The sequence below is a fragment of the Plecotus auritus genome, assembly GCF_963455305.1.
Source record: "Plecotus auritus genome assembly, chromosome: 9".
NCBI classification, from domain to species: domain Eukaryota; kingdom Metazoa; phylum Chordata; class Mammalia; order Chiroptera; family Vespertilionidae; genus Plecotus; species Plecotus auritus.
This window is the reverse complement of record NC_137783.1, coordinates 83527754-83551134: the sequence shown is the minus strand read 5'-3', so window position 1 is coordinate 83551134 and position 23381 is coordinate 83527754. Positions and strand designations below refer to the sequence as shown.

Sequence of the window (23381 nt, the reverse complement as noted above, 5' to 3'; positions counted from 1 at the left end):
GGACAGGGTCAGGGCGAGGCATATTATATCCAGCAAATGGGGACTGAAAACTTTGCAATGATGACAATCAATGAAGATAAGAATCAACTGAAATAGTTGGCAGGGGCAATTCTTCCATCTTTGAAAATATCTATATCAAGTCTGTTTAAATAGATTTTCATCTGCATAATATAACACATTCTGACAAGACCACCACCACCAATGTGGTCAGTGTTGTGCTGGTAAATGTTTAACAACTGGCTTTCAGTCAAAGAAAACAAAACCCTGATTTATAGTATCGGCCAATTTCTGTGGCATAAATTCTCCCTCCATGGCTGATTTCGGCAGCTAATGTGATGCCACTAAATGCAGAGCTGAGGAGAAACGTGCAGTAATACACTATTATATTCCACCAGAAAGACCCAACAGATAGAAATAATGTCAAGAGTCAGAACAGTAAAGTGTAGTAAATAATTGAGGAGGTGAATTTAGAGTATGTATTACCTTTGGTTTTAATGTAATTTATTCACTTTTAAGATTACATAATTTAATTTTTAATAATGACCATGTTTAACAACCAGTTTTCAAAATTCCTGAAAGTTTGTGAGCCAGTAAGAGCAGGCTCCAGCACAATACTGAGTGGAGTATAATGGTTAAAGGGCATGGCTCATGCATTTGAAACGAGACTCAGCCACTTTTAGATTTCACTGGTCAGGTTATCTGATCTCTCTATACCTCCGTGTTCTCACCTGTGTAATTATAGTACCTACTGCATAGAGTTGTTGCAAAGATAAAATGAAATCTGTGTATGACATGGCACAGTACCTGAAACAATAATTCACTCAATTTGTTATAAACTGTTACCACCTCAATACGTTGTTGACAAAATTACTCATGCTGAAAGATGAAATTTTATTGATGAGAAAAATACCTCATTTTGTGATCTACATGGAGACAGTCAATTTTGCTTCCTAGGCTGTAGATGGTAATCTACTACTAGAAACTGCAAGGGAGAAAATGACCTCAATCAACATGATGGAGGCAATGTATTATTAGCTGGATCATAAAGCAGAGAGGATGCCATACATTCTGGGATACATCTGCAGTAAGAGGCTTCACCTCAGGTACTAATTCTGATCAACTAAGCATCAGACTTAAGATGAATGGTGAGAAGGATTCTGAGGCTGCTTCTAGACTTAGCAGGAATAGAACTTTAATGCATAAGCAACAGTTATTATGGTTAATGATGGCGAGAAAAAACACCATGATCTATACTTATAAAAGGGTAATATGCTAATTAGACCAGATGACTTCCGGACGACCATCAGCATGTCTTTCCTGACAAAACTGGGCCTGGGCAAAGCCGCCTGTTGGCGGTTCCAGACACCAGCGCCTGAGGCTGGCTGCGGTCTGGCAGACGGAGAAGCCATCTACCCCGTGGTCCCGGGTGCCTGCGTCTGACTGGAGGAGGGAATCCTGGGTCCTGGGTGCGGGGCCAAGGCATAGTTGGTTAGGGGCGATCAAGCCAGCAGGGGAGCAGTTAGGGGCAATCAGGCTGGCAGGCAGAAGCGGTTAGGGTCAATCAGGCAGGCAGGCCGGTGAGTGGTTAGGAGCCAGCGGTCCCAGATTGTGAGAGGGATGTCCCAGATTGGAGAGGGTGCAGGCTGGGCTGAGGGACACACCCCACTCCCCCGTACACGAATTTTGTGCACCGGGCCACTAGTATTTCATGTTGTAAATGAAGGTTTAGATTAAGGAGTATTGTTACCTGTTATGCGCTCTCAAACAATTCTTTAAAAAAATTTTTTAAAATATGTTTTACTTATTTCAGAGAGGAAGGGAGAGGGCGAGATAGGTCAATGATCAGAGAGAATCATCGATCAGCTACCTCTAGCACGCCCCCCCATTGGGGATCGAGCCCACAACCTGGGCATGTGCCCTGACCGGGAATCGAACCCTGACTTCCTGGTTCATGGGTTGACCGCTCAACCAGTGAGCCAACATCAGCTGGGCTCGACAATTAATTCTTATAATCACTGTTCTGTTTCCTAACAAATTCTCTTGATCTAAGAATGCAAGGATTTAAAAGCAGGCTTTACCATGGGTATAGTGAGTAATGGGGTGAGCTGGCAGGTAGGTGGGTTGAGGGTCAGGCCTGGAGCAGACCTAAAGTTAGGGGTCCTCTCAAGTAAGGGTACATAGCTACATGAGTCCACCTGTAGCAGTCTCTCTTCTAATGACGTTGGCTTGAGGCCAGCTGTTGTGTTGAGGGGGCTCTAGTTGAGTGCTTATGGTTCTTTCTTTGCTCCCTGTTGACTCTTCCTTCACTAGCTGCCTCTTCCAGCTTCTACCTGTGGGATTAAAGTACTGTGTTCATACCCCAAGTAGTGTCCAACATGATTTGTTAGGATGCAAGAAAAAATTTATATTTTTGTATTTCCTCTTTAAAATTATTTTAAAAATATACTAGAGGCGTGGTGCACGAAATTCGTGCACGGGTAGGGTCCCTAAGCTTGTCTGGCGATCAGGGCCTTCCTTCGTTCCGTGCCTCCCCCTGGTGGTCAGCACACGTCATAGCAAGTGATTGAACGCCTGGTCTCCCGGTTGAACTCCTGAGGGGACAATTTGCATATTAGTTTTTTATATATAGACTAGAGGCCTGATGCACAAAGATTCGTGCAAGAATTGCCCTGCCTTCCCCTGGCTGCCGGCACCGCCTTCACTCCAGCCGGAGCCGCCTTTCCGCCTTCCTACGCTGCCCAGAGGCCCGGAGCGGCTGGGGCAGTGCAGAACACCTGCGTCGTTGCCATGCGATGACACAAGCGTCCGTCTGCTGTGCGCTTGCATATGCAAATTAACCCATCATCTTTGTTGGGTTAATTTGAATACCCACTCCTGATAGGCTAGTGGGTGTCGCAAAGATACTGTCAATTTGCATCTTACTCTTTTATTAGTGTAGATGTGTGACAGCATGTGTATAATTTATGAATATGCATGTATTGTAATTATGTACCCAAGCATTTTTTTACTTATACAAGATGGGGCAAAAGTAGGTTTATAATTCATATGGAAAATAATATAATACTTACAACACAAGAAAAAAAACACTGTTTTGTGTACTCAAAATTGGGAACCTACTTTTGCCCCACCCTATAAAGGTATGTGATTGAAAGTTTCTGAGGACATTTCCAGAAGTAGGCAAAGAGCTGCTGAAAATACAAGGCCTCCTCCAGAACTTCATAGCTGAGCTCTCTTGCTCTTCCTGGTGTTTGTTGTGACAGTCTAAAGCAGTGGTTGGCAAACTCAGTCAACAGAGCGGCAAACCACAGCTCGCGAGCCGCATGTGGCTTGCGAGCCGCAGTTTGCCGACCACTGGTCTAAAGTTAAGGTACTGTCCCTGCTGCCTGCTGTGGTAAATCCTCCTTCTTTAGAATCACACAAAGCCTGGAGGCAAAAGCATAGGCCCACTACCTGAATACACTGCTGTCTATTGCTCTTGACCTGGGTAAATTCCCTACCTCTGCCACTCTGAGCTGGAATGTTTGCTGTGGCTCTGTTGGGACAGCCTTTATTTTGCCAGAGTTAAATGATCACCAGATCATTTTGTCCATGTTAAAGTTTTGTTGTTTGGCATTGATTAACTTTTGCATCAAGTATGAATTTTCATATCCTATATCATCCAGAAATTTCTGTGTTGTTGTTTTTTATGGTAACCTTCCTTGACACAGCTAACTGATTTTCCTATTTTTAATTTTGTGTGTGTCATTTCAGTGAAATTTTTCAAGAGAGGAAAAGTGAACTAAAAGGTTCAGTTTGCTATCTTTAAACCAAAAGCCTGGCATGTGTTTAGATTTAAAAGTAAAAAACCAAGAATATTTATCACTTAAGAAGTAATGTTGACTCTTTCTGTAAAGCTTTTAAAATGGTAACAAACTCTCAGCTCCTCTAGCTCAATTCCCTCATTTTATTTTAAATATAGATTTTTAAAAAAATATGCTATGTTAAGTGTTGGGACAATCCTGACTGTGGGACCTAGCTCACCACTTTATTCACTCTTAATACTTTTGAGTGCCTACCACAAGCTAATCATTCTTTGAGATGACATGTATATTAAGGTAAATAAGGCAAATAATCTCTGTCTTTAATTTTAGACAGTCAAGGAGAATAAATAGATATACTGCTAATTCAGTTAATTATAATGTGATACAATAAATGTTCTAGTATAGGTGAAGTACCATGGGAATGTCAAGGGGCAAGTGATTCATTTTATCTGGATAATAGGAGAGCTTAATTCACAGAAGGTATGTCAGTTGAGCTGAGCCTTGAGGAATAAATTATTCAACAGGTGGTAAAAGTACAGAAGAAACATTCTAGGCAGAACAAAAAGCGTGAGCAAAGCTGTAGAGGGGTAAAATTCATGGCATGTTCCAATAATGGTTTCTTACTCAATGAGTGGGGGTGAAAGCACCAGCTGGAATACCTGGAGCGTGGCATTTAAATGTTTTCAATGAATCTTATCACCAAAGTGGTACTATTTTTGCCATGCCTTAACCAATAGTGCAGTTGTGAGGGTAAATTGAACATAGGGGTGCATATATTTTTTTCAAATCAGTGTTTTGGGTTTCTTTGGATATATACCCAGAAGTGGGGTTGCTGGGTCATAAGGCAGTTCCATTTTTTTAGTTTTTTGAGGAACCTCCATGCTCTTTTCCACAGGGGCTGCATCAGTCTGCATTTGTTATGGGGGTAAACTGAAATAGGAAAATGGGATTTCGACAACTCTGTATCTGTTTCCCTAGACCAGTGGTCGGCAAACTGCGGCTTGTGAGCCACGGTTTGCCGCTCTGTTGACTAATGACTTTGCCAGCCACTGCTCTAGACTCTTGTTATCTGTTGGGATCATGATGGGAGTGGGCAGGAAAAGGAGGTATAAAAAGTGGATCAAATAGGATTGAAATGATATTATCAAATTTAATATATAAACCTGAATTTAAGTTTTAGGAAATGTTCCTTTAATATGTTAAATTTAGGAAAGAGCTTCTGTATAGCAAAGGAGTATACCTGTAATAGCTATGTAGTTCTGTTTTTCTTTTGAAGTATAGTTCCATAGTTAAAGTATGAATGTAGAACTGAAATTGACTTTTTTTTTTAGGTGGTGAAAACAGTTGGTTTGCGTGAGGTCTGGTTTTTTGGGCTGCAGTATGTGGACAGCAAAGGTTATTCTACATGGCTTAAGCTAAATAAAAAGGTAAAGTATGAATAATGGGACAGTTAACTGATAATTAGGCCACTCCGAGGTTAATTATCTTGAATTTGTGTCAGAAAAGCTTAGTTACTGATCAGGCCTCCTTTTGCAGTTATCTCTGGATCATTAAGGGTGTCATGTCTTTTAGTTCAATAAGGCACCATCAACTTATCTTAGAAAAAGAAATGTTCACTTTTCCTATTTGAAAATTTAAAACGTAAGAATATTATTAGTGTAACTTAGTACTGACTTTGATTGAAACATCTGTAGCATAAGCTTCTCAAGAGAAGTTTCATTTTGGTTATTAGATAGGATCTGTGAGTTATAGGTCATATTTGTGAGCATAGAATCGTCTCATATTTTTTACAGGTTTCGAATCTAACTTACAGATTTAGAATCTTATTGCTGTTTTACATCCTACTTCTAGAAAGAATTTGATGTGACTAGCTTTAGTTATTTTGAACTTAAGATTTTTGTTGATTATACTTGAAATTACTGTTCCAGGTGACACAGCAAGATGTTAAAAAAGAGAATCCTTTACAGTTCAAATTTAGAGCTAAATTCTTTCCTGAAGATGTTTCTGAGGAATTAATTCAAGAAATAACCCAAAGACTCTTCTTCTTGCAAGTGAAAGAAGCTATCTTAAATGATGAGATCTATTGCCCACCTGAAACTGCAGTCCTTCTGGCTTCCTATGCTGTCCAGGCCAAGTATGGAGACTATAACAAAGAGGTTCACAAACCAGGCTACCTGGCTAATGATAGACTCCTCCCCCAGCGGTAAGTGAAACATGTTCTTATGTTATATTCTCTGAAAAATTACATTTCAGAAGTTTGTAAGTCGAATTTTTTTTTTTTTAGGTTTCAAGTTGCCAGGTGAATTGGAGTATAGTTTTAAAAATCATGACTTAGTAGCTACGTAGGTTTATATAGTGCGCAATTACTAAACCTTCTGCCTCTTCTCTCCTCATTTCCACAAGATAAGCGATAAATAGAGATTTGAGCTTGGGGGAGGATGCCGCTGTCACTGCTTGGTAAAAACACAGGCAGATATGTGTTTAATAAATGCCTCTGGAATGATAAGTAACAGCTTGTGTGTCCTCCATAGAATAAAAATTAAGTTTCTAACTTAAAAAGGCATTTTAAACCTAGTTTTCAGACTAATAGTCTTGTACTCTATTCTTATCTGCAGTATACTGCTGCCTCTATAAGTTTAAAGTAGCATGGCATGAGGAAAAAAAATAATTAGGCAGGAGACCTAGATTTTGAGTATTGATTTTGTTCTTTGCTAGTTATGTGATCTTGGGTGCAAAAACCCAACATCCCTGAGACTTGATATCTGAATCTGCATAATGGGGATGACAAGTCTGCTCTGCCTACCTTTTAGTTTATGACGACTGTACATGAACTGTACAGTGTACAGTTTTAACTGTGAAGTGTGATACAAGTGTTAGTTGGTAGCATTACTGCATTACTTAAGAAATTTAGAAAGTATAGCATCAGATATTACTTTTAACTATCTCAGTTCTTAGTTGTAGCACACATGTCTCTCATAATAGAATATACTTGGAGATCTTTTAGAACCGGAGAGAAGTTGTTACTGTTCTTAGTTCAAATTCTCAAGTTTTAAAATTTGTTTAAATTCAAAACTGTATATCTTTAATCTAAAACTTCAGTTCTGCACCACTTCTCATAGTAGTTAAACTCTTAGATGTAGTTTCTTTTTTATAGGTACTAAATATGAAGAAAGACTAAGCTATGTTAATGTCTACTTTTATTAATTTCCTTTGATTATAGGCATCAATGTTTATTTTCATCTAACAAAGTGTATTCTGTTGATATAAGCTTTATAAGTTATTAAGTGCAGTAGCTTTAATATTTGATTATTAAATATTATTATTACACTAATAGTTATCTTTAAAGGTAAAACAATGCATGTTGTTTACCAAAAGAATCAGAAATCTGAGATACTTATTAGTCTGTGTGTTTGTCTGTTTTTTATTACTATTCTAACCCAAAATTCTTTTTCTCAGATTTTTAAAAATATGTTTTCATTGATTTGATTTTATTTTTTTTAGAGAGAGGAAGGGCGAGGGATAGAGAGATAGAAACATCCATGAGAAAAACATCATTGCTCGGATGCCTCCTATATGCCCACTACTGGAGATTGAGCCCACAACCTCGGGGATGTGCCCTGACTGGGCATCAAACCAGAGACCTCTTGGTTCATGGGTCGATGTTCAACTACTGAGCTGCACTGGCTGGGCTTCTCAGATTTTTTTAAGCACTGAATTAAGAAATTGAGTATTGGCACAGTAGAATTTCATTTCAGATAAGGTTTAGTTTTTATTTTTACTTGAGTTATAATTTATATATAATAAAATGTACAGCAGATTAAGTTTTAAGTCAGTACATAAGGCAAATATTCTGTATAATCAACATTATCCTGAACAATTTTTAAATTGTTCATCAAAAATAATTTTATCTCAACAAGTATAACATAGTTGTTCTTTCAGTGTTAAATCAGATTCATATTTGGTTGAGCACCAGATGAAGTAATTGGTTTACAGTTCAGTCGTGTAATTTAAAAAAATTGTAAACACACTGGAATCACACTTAAGCACAATTTCTTACTTATTTTTTAAAATAATTTTTAAGTATATTTTTATTGATCTCTGAGAGGAAGGGAGAAGGGAGAGAGAGAGAAACATCAGTGATGAGAAAGAATCATTGGTTGACTGCCTCCTGCATGCCCCCTACTGGGGATCAAGCCTGCAACCTGGGCATTTGCCCATGACTAGAATTGAACCCGGGACCCTTTAGTCCACAGGCTGACACTCTATCCACTGAGCCAAACTGGCTAGGGCAGTGGTCGGCAAACTCATTAGTCAACAGAGCGGCAAACCGCGGCTCGCGAGCTGCATGTGGCTCGTGAGCCGCAGTTTGCCGACCACTGGGCTAGGGCCAGTTTCTTCTTTTAAATTCATGTATGCTGTAACCACTCCATTTAAAAAGAAGATAGCACATGCTCTTTAATATGGTCTTTGCTATTGAAAGTACAGTCAGCTGGTCTTCAAGTTAATAGTCTGTGGAGAAGTAATTCCAGCTATCTAAGATTAAAAGTGACTCACTGAAATGTTAGAATACTGATTTTTCAGTTCAGAATGGAAAAAAAACTTACACAGTGATTGCTTATTTCATGTTCGGTATATAGCACACTTTTGCTCATTATGTAAGTATGAGGAATTAGTAATCAGAAGGTTATTTGGCGATCATAAATCATAGTAATTTGATGATTTTGATGGATGCCTTTAATTGTTACATTAAAAAACCCAGAGAAGCAATTTGTTCTCCCACAGTAGAATTTAGTTTTCTGGTGATATGAATACTTAGCTCCAGTAGATAGTACCTTTCTCCTTTAAAAAGAGCTTATTATACATAAATTTTTATATCCCAGGTTTCTGACTTGGGCATCTGGGTGGTTGGTAATACCCTTTTGACAAGGTAGTAGGGGAAGGAATACATTTCACAGGAGGGAGATTTCAGTTTTGAAACTATTGAGTTTAAAATATCTGTAGTATAATCAAGAGAGAGCTAGTATTCATTGGTCAATGTGTGTTCAGATCTTGAAGAGCAGTTTGAGCTATGATAGTTGTGGGAGTAAGTAGCACAAAAATAGGAATGAAATAGATGGACCTTAAAGTCCTCTTGGACATACAGAATAAGGGAAAGGCCTGGGATAGACCTTGTTGGAACTTTACTTTTAGTAAGTACACAGGAAGTATATTGAGATTAATACCAGAGGAGTGTTACATCATGGAAGCCAAGGTAAAAGAACGCTTTAAGGTCAGCAGTGTCAAATAATACAAAGAGGTCGAGTATGAGGGAAACGAATGTGTCTGTTGGGAATAACAGTAAGATGATTGGTAGTGACCTTAGAAAGAGCAGTTTCAGTAGAGTGTTGAGGAATGAACCCAAGCCAGACTTTGGTAGACCAGGGGCAATGGCCATGAGGTATGGAATTGAAGGATAGTGAATATAGACTGTTCCCAAATGAAGTTTGCTATTTAAAAGAAGAAAACTAGGAGTAGCAAAGCATGAGTTTATAGACATGTTCTGTAAAAATGGGAAAGAATTGATTTTTAATTTCCTGTACAAATTTTTGAGTACTCTTCAGTGCTGACAATGGGCATTTAGTGGTGAGCAATATTGATGTGGTCTTTGCCCTCTGTAACACATAAGTATAGATGCTAATAATGTAGGCAGGGAACAATAAATATGTCTCCTGCCATAAAGGGTGGAGTGAAGATGCTGAGGAAATGGAGAGAAAAGTCATTTAAAGGCCCAGATAGAGTAACAGTCAAGTTGGATAGATTGGCCTTAGGCGTGAAGACGGGCTCTTTCTGGACAGAAGAAAAAGGGGGTAGGAAGTTTTGGATACTTGCAAATTAGTCATGCATATTTAATAATACAAATGCATTATGCAAAATGCAAACAAATGATATTTGAAATACAGGGTATAAAAACCTATAGCGGAAATCTTAGTGGCATCCAATCATATCTTCAGATTTAGTTAACATCTGGATACCAGCAATTAGCTGAATTGATTATGCCTTCAAGGCTCTTTGCACTCCTGTTGGTGAGCAGGGGTCAGATAGCAAGAGAAAGGATAAAGATAAGAAAAATGTGGGAACCTAAGTGCTCTGAGGAAGAAGTCAGAACTCCTTTCCCCAAAAGCAAGGGCTGCAAAAAAGAATACATAGAGAAAGGAGCAGTTTGTAATAAGAAAGTAATGGTCTTAGACCCCATTAAGGAATCTACTCTCAATAGTAACTTGTCCAGGGGAATATCGCATCCTAATATTTCTTTGTATTGCCAAGAAATTCCTAGGTTTCATGTAAACTTTTTATATAGCAAAACAATATATTAATAGCATAGCTTTTGCAATCAATAAAATAGGATTTGGGGATTCACCAATAGTGAAAGAAATAATTATTATATGACCCAAAGAGAATAGAAATACATACTCTATAGCTTGCATAGTAGGTAAATTATATGCATGTTAAATCTGCTGATTTAGTATTAAAATATTAGTAATAGAAAATACAGTTTGTGTGTTTTTATATTTGCGTAATAAACACACTGGAAGGACAAAAAAAAACTAAAGAAAAGTTATTTGGAGTTTATGGGTGGTGAGAAAAAGTATTAACTTTCCACTTTTATATAAAGTATTGCCTATAGAAAATTAAATTTAACAGCAACAAAAAATACATACAGTAAAAGAAGAATTAAGGCCTAAGAATTCTGATTTTCAATCTGTTCTCTAATTTTTTCGTTAATAATGAGTTATTTTTCTTTTCTGTCCAATATTTTATTCATTTGAAACATTTGAATTCTTACAAACTCTCTGTATAATAACTGTTTTAAAGCAAGTTACGTAAAATAATTTCAGGATCCTAGAAACTTCTTATGCTATCTAATAAATAGGGAATATGCAAGTTGACTGTCACGCTGCCACAAAGATGGTGGCACCCTCAGCAGAGGCGGGATTTCCGTAACACAAGATGGCTGCACCCACAGCGGAGGCCGAGTTCCCGTAATGAGCCTTAAGGAGCAATCAGCAGGAACATGAGGCTGCGTGGCGCTGGGCCGGGGCAGGGGACCTGAGGCTGTGTCCCCTGCCCGGTGGGGCTTGACAGGGGACCTCAGGCTGCACCCCCCACCCCAGCGCTGGGCCAGGGGACCTGAGGGTGTGCTGGGGGACCTGAGGCTGCACCCCCCGCCTGGTGGGGCTTGACAAAGGTGGTACCGGCCAGGTCTGGAAATCGCCCAATGCGGGTGGAGCCAGCTGGGTCTGGGTCTTGCGTGATTTTGAGGTGGCGCAGGTGGGCGGGGACTTGACTCTGAGTCCCGCAGCACGCCCCAGACTCTTGACAGGAGGAAGATTTTCATATACATTTTACTAATTTTCTTTCATCTCTGACATTTCTATTATAGAGAAAGGGCAAATAGCAATATTAAAATATTTTCTCTAAGTAATCCACTTTTAATGTGCACGTATTTTGTGCACCGGGCCACTAGTTTTTAGATAATTGTAGATTTGCATGCATTTTTAAAATTGTGGAAAGATCCTGTGTATCCTTCTTCCAGCTCTTTCTTGCATAACTTCAATACAGTATCACAGTCATAATACTGACATTGATACAATCCACCTAACTTATTCAGATTTCATCATTTTTACATGTAATCATTTGTGTGTGTTTATTTTAGGCAGTTCTATTGTGTATAGATTTGTTTGACAACCACCACAGTGAGGATTAACTTTTAAAGAATATTGACTTTTCAGTTACAGGGTCATTTCCATGGATTTTTTTTTTTTTTTCATTATAGTGTTTTGGAGCAACACAAATTGACAAAAGAGCAGTGGGAAGAAAGAATACAGAACTGGCATGAAGAACATAGAGGAATGCTAAGGTATTTGGATGGCTCTTTTCTTAGTGTTTTTCTCAAAAGTATTTTTATTCTATAACATTAATTATTATATCAGATTATCCTCAAAAGATCATTTGACTTATATGAATAAAGCACTAAGTTTTAATTGAAAGTATTTTTGTAATTTGCTATTACTCTTACTTAAACATATTGTAATAAGCTTTATTTCAACAGGGAAGATTCTATGATGGAATACCTGAAGATTGCACAAGATCTAGAAATGTATGGAGTCAACTATTTTGAAATAAAAAATAAAAAAGGAACTGAATTGTGGCTAGGTGTTGATGCTTTGGGTCTCAATATTTATGAGCATGATGACAAGTAAGTAAATAGTGAACTAGTCATTAATCAGTTGGCTTGATTACCCTTACTGTTTTTTTCCAAATTAAAAGATTAGTTAATGTCACATAGGCTTTCAGATACCATATTTTCATTGTCTCAACATCTTGCAGTTTTAGTTTTTTAATTTTTAAAAAAAAATTTTATTGATTTCAGAGAAGGGAGGGAGAGAGAGATAGAAACATCAATGATGAGAGAATCATTGATCAGTTGCCTCATGCACACCCCACACTGGGGATGTAGCCCACACCTTGGGCATGTGCCCTGACTATGAATCAAACCTGGTGCACAGGTTGACTCTCAACCACTGATGACGCTCAACAATTGAGCCACCTCGGCCAGGCGCTCAACATCTTGCAGTTTGCAGTTTTAGAGTTTACTTAGTGTATTTATCAAAATGGGAGGATTCATTTTTATTTGAAGTGTGCTTCTTGATCCCTTTTAAGTTATGTCTAGTAACTTTTAAAATTTGTCCCCCCAATAGTTGAAGACTAATTCTTTAAATGTCATGCCTGGCATATAGGTTGAAATTGAAATTAGCATCTATAAGAAATCAGGAGCAATGAGACAATGAAATTAAAAGATGTGTGATTTATTGTGTTTTGTAACACCTTTTTGTTGAACATTTATGGGAATTGTTTTGAGTATTTTTGACACTAGTAAAGTAGAATATCCCTGTGTTAAAAATAGTGAACAGTGTAATTTTATTTTGAAATTGACCATGTTTTTTTATATTAATATAAAATCCATCAAGCTCTTTCAGCCCTTTTCAGGAATAATAGCTGAAATTGCTTCAGACCTTTCTTTAATTTATTTACCATACCATGTAAGCATTCAAGTCTGCCAGTAGTACCTTTTATAAAGGCATTTCTCTATTCTGAGTTGGCTCCAAAATTTTAGTTTTATTATTACACATATCTAATAAAACACACAATTCTAAGCATATACATGATGATTGTAAAAGAGAGCATTTTATTAAGTTTACACTGGTATATTTTTTCATTTATGTTACAAAGCAAGTTAAATAAGTTTTGAAATTTTTGAAAAGCAAAAATAACTTTAAGACTATTAAGAAACTTGACCCGACTGAAAAGAAGTAAGAAACGGTGGACCTTGAAAATGACTTCAGGTTTTCTCACTGCGCAGAATATAGTCAAACACTGCTGCAGTTAAATATTTCACCCTTTGTTCTCCCTGCGTGATCTACAATAATAACCTGCTTTGTGTTGATTTTTACTTTTGTGTTGCTGACAATTACCTGAAAGAGAAGTTGGGGTGCTTCACTGGGCTGGAAAAAGTTTAGCTAAATCAGAAAGCAGGTCTAATTAAGCAAGTTTGTTCTATATCTAAGTTGACTCACTCAAGCACGATACATATAAAGCTCTTGCTGGCGCCAATCGCACGTGTGTGTTTCAATCTGTCATTGTCTATGGTGAATTTGGTTGACACTTCTATTATAAAGGGCAAATATTGATATTAAAATATTCTAATTAATTTTCTTTCAATGTGCAGGAATTTGTGCGCTGGGCCAATAGTTATATATATAGATACAGATAAAGATGGGGAATATGAAAGAGCAGTGGTTAGCTCAGGGCAAGAGGGAGGGATTGGATTGTGGATAAAGGTTTCTTTGGTCTTTTATGTAATGGTTTAATTTCTTTTTTTTTAATTATGTTTTTAATGATTTCAGAAAGAGGAATAAAGGGAGAGAGAGATAGAAACATAGGTGAGAGAGAAACATCATCTATTGGCTGCCTCCTTTATGCCCCCTACTGGGGATTGAGCCCGAATCCCAGGCACGTGCCCTAATCTGGAATCAAACCGTGACTGTCTGGTGCATGGATCGATGCTCAGCCACTGAACTACACTGGTCAGGCTAATTTCTCTATATGATGAGAATGTATTTAACTATTACTTATATTTCCTTTTTATAAATATGCATATATTGATTTCAGAGAGGAAGGGTGAGGGAGAGAGATAGAAACATCAGTGATGAAAGAGAAGCATTGATTGGCTGCCTCCTGCACGCCTCCCTACCAGGAACTGAGTGTGCAACACTGGCATGTGCTCTGACTGGAAATCGAACTGTGATCTCCTGGTTCATAGGTTGACACTCAACCACTGAGCTATGCCAGTCAGGCCCAAAGTTTTTAAAAAATAGGGTTCAACTTTAAAGGTTAGTTAGGTTCTTTTACAGTCTCTATTACTGGTTATCTTTGTGACCCTGGTCAAATTATTAACTCTGAAATTTGTATAACTGCTAGGGTCACCTCACAGGATTGTTGTGAGAATTACACGAGGAAAATGCTTTAGAATTTGTAAAAGTAACATGTAAATGTAGTGTATAATGTTACCTTAAAAGTAGTGTTCTAACAGCCTCCCTTTTAAGTAGGTATTTTTTACTTACTTTGGTGGCCACTAGGGCACAGTATAAAGCATGCATATTGAATAAAGTGTTTTTTGTAGAAAAAATTATTTGCTGTACTGCAGTCAGTCTGCTTAAGAATTAAAAGGACAATAAATAGATAGAAATTCATACTCTGTTATCAGAACGCTGACTAAATATGCCTTTTGGCCAACATAGGTGTTATAGTCATTTCGTGTTCTTGTTATTGGACAGCAGTGATGCATTTGATGGGTAGTCTGAAACAGTAAAATATACGAAAAGCAGAAACAAAATTTCTTTTTCCAGTCTGGTTTCCTAAATCTTAGTATGTAGGGTGGTAAACAGGGGCATCTGTTTTATAGTCATAGAGTTGGAATTTCAGTTCTATTTATCCAAACATTTGTGTATAGAAGTGTTTAAAATTTTTTTGTCGGAGATATGTCACATACTATAAAACTAAGCCTTTTATTTATTTATTATTATTATTAATCCTCTCCCGAGGACATGCTGAGAGAAAGAGAGAGAGAGAGATATATCAATTAGTTGCCTTCTAAATGCACCCGACCAGGGGTCAAGCTCAGGTATGTGCCCTGACCGGGAATAAAACAGGCAACTTTTCCGTGCATAGGATGTCCGACGCTCAACCAACTGAGCCACTCCAGCCTGGATAAAATTAAACCTTTTTTTAAAAAAAAAAATCTTTATGGTGAAAGTATTATAGATGTCCCCATTTTCTTTCCCCATTGACTCCCCTCCCACCCTTTGTCCTGCCCGCTCTCCCCCAGGCCTTCACTGCACTGTTGTCTGTTTGTATACTGAAAATTCAGTCTTTAGTATATTTATAAATACAAACATTTTAAAATTAAACAGGAAGGAAAACATTTTTTAATATTTAGTAACTTATGTCCATAATTCACATGAAAAGTTATAAAAGCTATCTTTTTCCCCCCCTCTCTTCTTAAACATATTTAAACTTAATAGTGGTAGTATCTTGACTCTTAAGTAGAACTCTAGTGCAAACTCTGAGAGCTCCGTTTAACACTCTAGAACTAGATAGTTAATTTTAGGAAAATCAAGGTTCATGACACATTATGAATTTTTGGGGGATTGTTATTCTTTGTTTTATGTGATTTAACTGATCAAATTTTCCCCTTAAAAGATCATGTCAACAGTGTGTTATGAGTAAGTTAATACATTTTGAAAATCTGGAACTCTTAAGATCAGTCATTTGGATAAATTGGCCCCCCAAAATTGATAGGGTTTTTGTCCATTGTTTCCTGCTTCTAACTAAAGGGATGCTCTCGTTTTTTAAGGTTAACACCTAAAATTGGTTTTCCCTGGAGTGAAATCAGAAATATTTCATTTAATGACAAAAAGTTTGTTATAAAGCCAATCGACAAAAAGGCACCTGTAAGTAAATTTTTAAAATATGTTTTATGTATTATAAATTTCTTTGACTTTGCTATGGTATTACTTGAAAAATGACATTGTTCATTTATTGAATTGCTCCTGAGGAATATTATTTTTCACCTTGTATTATATAATAAATGTTATTAAAAATTCAAGGTTCCAATTTTATTATACCATACAACTATTAGAGTTTTAGCTGAAATTTAACTATTAGCTATTAGGAGGTGGTTGAAAATAATCACCATTTCTAAGAAGCAATTTAGGAACGTTGGTATTGGTGTTTGGAATGTAACAGAGGTAGTCCTATTCTGTTAAAAGAGATTTGCATCATGAATGCTGTATTTTTGTAATTGGAAGCCTTAAACTTAAATCTTTATATTTAAATAGATTCTTTGATTCCTGTAGTATCAAACATGTATCGTATTCTGTCAGTTATTGAAAAGGCAAAAGATAAGGAGAACAATTCTAGGTTAAAAAACTTGACAGCCTTGAACAAAGGACGGTTTTGAGATAAATATGATAAAAATTAAAACAAACCCTGAGGTGGAGAAACAGATACTAATAGTTACTTTGGAGAAGAAAAAATAATAAATGACCAGTTGGAAACCAGTTATATGAAAGTATGGCATACACACTAAGAGATCAGAAACTTTACGGTATCTAAACTTTATGTAATGGGACGTAAGAATTCAAGCCACATATTGAAATTTATCTACAGATTATTGTGTGAGAGCCTATCTTTTAGGAAGATTTTAAACTCAGAGTACTTTATGTTTAGGATTTTGTTTTTTATGCACCTCGTCTGAGGATCAATAAGCGGATTTTGGCCTTATGTATGGGAAACCATGAACTGTACATGCGAAGAAGGAAGCCTGATACTATTGAAGTACAACAGATGAAGGCTCAGGCTAGGGAGGAGAAACACCAGAAGCAGTTGGAAAGGTATGGAATTTATAGTTTTTCATACTCAGAATTTACATTTTAATGCTGTTTTCATTGTATTAAAATTGAATGACAGTTACAATTTTCAAGTGAGAGATCTGACAAATATTTCTGAGTAAGTAGCTTTTCATCATTTTACAAATGTGCCAATGTGCCTTTTATCATGCTTGCTTCTCGCTGACAGACATTGGCTTGTATGTAGTATGAAATTTTCAAGTTGATATGTTTGTGACATACGTTTTTTAATTTTTCAGGGTAAGAATATGCTGAATGGTTTTTTTTTTGTGTGTGTGTGTGTGTTTTTGCCACAATGTCATGGACATTGTAGTACTCAAAAAGTCATTGTACAGAGTATAGTAATACCAGTTCTCCCTGTCAATAACACTGATCTTTTTAACCATGGTTCATTTAGACTTCAAAAGAAGCTACTATCTATAATAATAAAGCGTAATGTGCTAATTAGACCGGACAGTCCAGACGAAGCCAAGCCTGCGAGGGCCAAGGCAAGCTGTCATGGCTGCAAGGGCCACGCCCCTTGCATGAATTTCGTGCATCGGGCCTCTAGTTAACAATATTAAATTGAGAACTTTTGAAATGGAAAGATTGAGTATAATTCTTGTTGAGCCTAGAACCAGATTACTGGGTCTGAGGACAAAATTCCCAAAGCTGATTCTAGATTAATTTAAACTTTATGCTTTATTCGAAAAAAATTTAGACACCAAACTAAAGTTAACCTTCATTAAAGAAATCTTTGTAGAATAGCATGATAATCTCTGAAATAGAGTAGGTTCTAAAGAAAACAAAATTGAGGAGACCTAAATATGTGTAAATTTACATATTTCAAACATCCTAAAATTACATGATTTGAATCCAATAAATAGGCCCTCTACTAAATATAATTTTGCTTCCTATACTTTCAGTGTTTGTATTTAATGATGTATTTTTTTCTTAAATGTTCTGTGTAATTCAGAACTTTTATTAATTCATATTACTCCCCTCAACTTACATGCCTTAGAGAAGTTTACTGTATTTAAAACATATTTTATATAGGCATGAAACTTGTCCAGTAATTTAACTTCCATACTGTTAAAGATACTACGTTGGATTGTTACTTTGACTGGGCTCTCTTTTTCACTGTTCTCAGGTGGTTTAGGATCACATTGTGGCTCTAGTATTACGTACCTTTTCAAATAGTTCTTTTTTGGGCACTACTTTCTATATATTTAGAAGTTAGTCATCCTTCATGGGGGATTGGTTCTAGGACCCCACAGATATCCAAGTCCCTTATATAAAACTAGAGGCCTGGTGCACAAGAATCATGCACTCGGCGGGTTGGGGGTAGAGGTCCCTCAGCCTGGCCTGTGCTCTCTTGAAGTCCGGAAGCCCTCAGGGGATGTTTCACTGACGGCTTAGAGCTGCTCTGGAGGCGGGAGAGGCTCCTGCCACCACCGCTTCGCTTGCCAGCCATGAGCCCTGGCTTCTCGCTGAGCAGCACTCCCCCTGTGGGAGCGCACTGACCACCAGGGGGCAGTTCCTGTGTTGAGCGTCTGCCTCCTGGTGGTCAGTGTGCGTCATGATGACTGGTCATTCCGCCGTTTGATTGATTTGCATATTAGCCTTTTATTAGATAGGATGGTGTAGTATTTGCATATGACCTATGTATGCTTTACATCATCTCTAGATTACTTATGATACCTAATACAATGTAAATGCTATGTAAATGTAATACTGTATTGTTTAGGGAGCAATGACAAGGAAAAAAGTCTGTACATGTTCTGTACAGACACAACCATCGTAGGCCTAACTACATAGTACACATCAGTGGATGAGGAACCCACAGATAGAGAGCAGACTGTGTTATTGCATACTCATCACTCAGTGTCCTAACTGCTCTGCTTATCTGTAATGTTCATATGTTATTTATATTCTTAATATTTGTCTACTTGTTCTTTATTTCTTACATGTAGAGAGGAGTGCTATATGGTTTTAATATATGTAGTATGAATAATAAGTACCATTTGATGGTAGTTTACTCTTAAGGTCTAGATGAAAGTGGAAAACATTAAGTTTCTTTTTTGCCACAATAAGAATCCTATGGTTCCTCTCTTAGATAAATTGTATAGCCTTTCATTAGCGAGCATTGTACACGGTAGGAATTCAGTAACTGTTTAATTCACTTGAATGCCTAGAGGATGTTTTATATTAGCAACATAGGGATTTGGCAGGTGTCGGACATAGCATGCCAAGTCTTCATTTATTCCCTGCTTTACAGGTCAGAGAGACAGAAATGACAACTGTATATGTGGAAACAATTTTGGTCAAACCCAGTGGCAAAGTAGCCAGCAGACATACTTGGGGGAATGCTCAGAGGTATGCTGCCTGTGCTGCTGGACTCTCCTGGGCAAGAACAGTAGCTGGGAAGGGGCAGGGCAGCAAGGAAGCCGCTTTCCCTACCATATGTTGGTGTATGTGGTCCTATTCTTTCCCCATAACTCTCCTAACTTTGGGTTTTCCACAATGAAAATGGTGTTAGATGTTACATACCATGGGTTACTGATCTCCGTAGTCTGTGCTCTAAAGTTATTTGCATCCGAATTGATGATGATTCATTCTGTAATTCTGGATGTTTTTTGTATGGCTAAAATGGTTACCAAATTTAAAAATGAAGAGCCTTGAGTTTACAATTTAGATTCAGGTAGTTATGCGCCAATTGTAGATTAGCTCTGGGATGTTTTGTGTCATGGCTGGCTGCCTGTATCACTAGGACCCAGTTGGTATCATACAGAGAATACAGGCTTTGGAACTAGATAAATCTGGGTTTCAATCCTCGTCTAACACTTGCTGAGAAAAACTTGTGAGCCACTATTCTGTTAACGAAAATAATAGTCCTACCTTCAGTGTTTTTTTTTATGAGAAATAATGACAGTGTTATACAAACATTTAATAAGTAGTAGTTATTAGGATAATTCTTTTTTTTTTTTTTTTTATTCCTCACCCAAGGAGTGAGGATATTTTGCCATTGATTTTTAGAGAGAATGGAAGGAGGGCGGGGGGAGAGCAGCATTGACATAAAAGAGACATATCAATTGGTTGCTTTCTGCTGGCACCTGCCCAGGGCCAGGGATTGAACCTGCAACTGAGATGTATGTCCTTAACCCTTTGGTCCGAAAGCTGACACTCCAGCCACTGAGCCAAACTGGCCAGGGCTAATTCTTAATATTATTAATACATAGTCTGAATAGAAGTTTTATGTTAGTTTTTAATCTTCACTTAAAACTATAATTGGATCCATCTGATAGTCTTTAAAAAGTAAGGTATTCTAAAATATTTTTTGCATGTTAGTACAGAGAATGGTAGTTTATTAATACGTTATTTACATTCTTGAAATAGAAAAACTTTGTTTCCAAACATAAACTCTAAACAAAAATATTTATATCTATGATTTAGATTTACATCATTACACAAGAGACTTCATGGGGAAAGTGGGACTTTACTAAGGCTTTAAACTTAGAAATAGACTTGAGAGTTAGAGAGGGGGAAGGTACTTTCAGAAGAGGGAGCCAACATAAGCAAACATGTAGAGATGAGAATATGCATGGTTTGCATAGGGGCCAGTGAATATACCTGCTTGGTCCTCCCAGTTGAACATTGCAAATTCTTCAGTTTCATGAGGGAGATAAGACAGACCTGCAAAACTAAGAAATGTGGAGAGCCAAAGGCATTTGTTTTAATTGAATACAGTGTTAGTTAGTAAGATGTGAGACATAAGCTTCATAAAAGTGCAACAGAGTAAGCTGTGTTATTATAAATGTTATAATCAACTAGAGGCCTGGTTCATGAAAATTAATGCACTGGAGGGGGGCGTCCCTCAGCCTGGCCTGCCCCCTCTCACAGTCCGGGAGACCTCTGGGGCAGGAGGCGAACTGGCGATCAGGGGAATGCGACACCCCATCACACCTCTGCTGCTGCCACTGCCGGCAGCGCAAGCCTCGGCCGGCCCTGGTTACCTGAGCCTCAGGCAGCCCTGGGTGGCTGGGCAGCCGCCATCCGAGGCTTGCCTGCGCCTCCGGCTGGCCCTGGGCGGCTGGGCAGCTGCCATCCGAGGCTTGCCTGTGCCTCAAGCCGGTCCTGGGCTGTTGGGGGTGCTGAGGGGATGACGCGCCTGCCGCCCCGGCGGGGCTGAGGGGACTGGGTGCCGCCATCTGTGGCTGTGGGTGTCGCCATCTTTGAGGGCATGGCAGTCAATTAGCATATTCCCTCCTTATTGGCTGTGGGCGCCACCATCTTTGAGGGCCGGACAGTCAATTAGCATATTCCCTCCTTATTGGCTGTGGGCGCCGCCATCTTTGCAACAGCGTGAGGGTCAATTAGCATATCCCATCTTCATTAGATAGGATAAATTATCTGCTGCACATTTATTCCATTTTTGGTACAAAGACTAGTCCTCCCACTCCCTAACTTCTTTGTGGCCAAGTTACCTTCATTCTTTTCTTTCTGCTTCCATATCTCCTTACTCCATCCTTGAAGAAGAATGAATTAAATGTCAGTAGGGAAAAACTAAATGAAACCAGCACCCAAGAATTAATGGAATATTATTGTAGCCTTTAGGTCTTGAGATCTGGTTTGTGGTGTGGGCCTTGGGGAGGGAGGGAGGAAGGTCACTGTCTTGGTGAACTGTGGCAGAGACTGGGGAGGCTAATCAACATCAAGGGCAAAAGGCAACTTGACATGATAAAAAGAGTACCTAGAATCTTAAATGCTGTGAGGTTTCATTCAGCTAGTTGGGGAGATGTGGTGGCTCCTAATGTTTGGTTTGGTGCATAGGAGATCACCATTAGTTAATCTGTCTTACTCTTGCAGACTTGTCACAATTCTTTACCCCAAAGCTGGATCCTCTTTATTGGAGGCAGATAGGTATGTAGGAGTTGCAGAAATTTTTAAACTTGGGTTTTACAGGGTAAGGGGAAAAAACTGATGAAACTTTGCTGATAACATTATCAGAGACTGAAAGTTGAGAAACTACATGGCTTTGTGCCCGGCATTCAGAATGACATCAGATGGCAGTGATGTCTTTTTTTGGGGGAGTATTTCGACATATTCAGATAAGTTTGAGAAATGAAAATATAATCCATTTTTAACTAAAAAAAATTATTTTCATTAAAGTAATGGTGATATTGAATATTTATTAAATTTATTAAATGGTAATATTTCTGATGATTAATATAACATCTCACCTAATTCTTATTTATCTTTATATTTCTGGCCCTCACCATACAAAACCATTGTAGGTTCTTGGTAGATGATCAGTGAGTAAATTTGACTGTATTTAAAAGAAACTGTCTCAGGCCCATGGCAGTTGCAGCTAAATGAGGGAGGCTGTTTTTTCCACCTAGCTTTCATGACCTTTTAAAAATAGCAGTAGATAACCTACTTTCATTCTAATGGAATTGTCAAAGGAGACATAACTGATTTGTCATCTTGTATCTAAACATGAATTGAATCTACTGTAGTAATTAACCTTGCATTAATTTATTGTTAATGATTGAAGATTGGTGCTCTCCCAGTATTTTACTGTTGAAAATAAAACAGCCTTGTGTGTTCCCTTCAACTTCCTGCTAAGCTAAGAGAAATAATTTTTTTGGCATGTCAACTGTGCAGTTAACTCCTTTTATGCTGACCTCTAATTTATTGTCAAAGTTCATGGAGTATGCAAGTGATAAGTCTACTTCCTTTTTCTCCATACAAGTTTGCATTAAAAAAATGCTGTGCATACAAGGGATGTAGTTGACAGTTTTACTTTCCTAGTAGTTTTGAAAATCTGTCCTTTGAGTCTCTAAGATGGCTGTTTTTAATATTTTAAAAATAGTGATTGACTATATTTATTGTGACCTCACATTAAGAAACACATTATAATCCAGTATATGTATATGTAACAGGGTACTCCTGTATTTTTTTTTTCAAATCCTTATCCAAAAATATTTTTTCCATTGATTTTTAGAGCGAGTGGGAGGGAGAGGGAGAGACAGAGAGAAAACATCTATGTGAGAGAGACACATTGATTGGTTGCCTCCTGCATGCTCCTGACCAGGGCAGCAGCCTGCAACCAAGGTACATGTCTTTGACCGGAATCAAACCTGGGACCCTTCAGTCTGTGATCCAATGCTCTATCCACTGAGCTAAACCGGCTAGTGGATTTTTTTTTAAGGGTAAGAGCTCTTATTTATTTATTTATTTATTTATTTATTTATTTATTTATTTATTTATTTATTTATTGGTTTTAGAGAGGGAGAGAGAGATAGAAATATCAGTGATGAGAGAGAATCATTGATTAGCTGTCTCCTGCATGCTCACCCTGGGGATGTGCCCTGACCGGGAGTTGAACCCTGATCTCCTGGTTCATAGGTCAACACTCAACCACTGAGCCATGCTGGCAGGGCATGTATTTTTAACAATATGCTTTTTTGAACACAGCTGAATATAATGAAGACATAATATTCATGCTGTAGTTTCTTTTTAAAAAATCTTCATTGTTGAGAGTATTACAGATGTCGTCCAATTCCCCCCTATTTTCCCCCTTCACCTGGTTCCT

At 37.9% G+C, this 23381-nt stretch overlaps 1 protein-coding gene across 2 annotated transcripts in view; it reads left to right on the top strand.

The window, feature by feature from the left end:
- The window catches only part of RDX (radixin), a 100141-nt gene that overhangs the window by 34275 nt on the left and 42485 nt on the right, over nt 1-23381 (top strand). For both annotated transcript variants that reach the window (XM_080687074.1, XM_080687073.1), the window contains exons 4-9: nt 5132-5227; nt 5729-6003; nt 11614-11697; nt 11890-12036; nt 15754-15850; nt 16629-16792. In XM_080687074.1, the coding sequence (XP_080543200.1) occupies nt 5132-5227; nt 5729-6003; nt 11614-11697; nt 11890-12036; nt 15754-15850; nt 16629-16792 (863 nt within the window). The remainder of the gene's footprint in view (nt 1-5131; nt 5228-5728; nt 6004-11613; nt 11698-11889; nt 12037-15753; nt 15851-16628; nt 16793-23381) is intronic.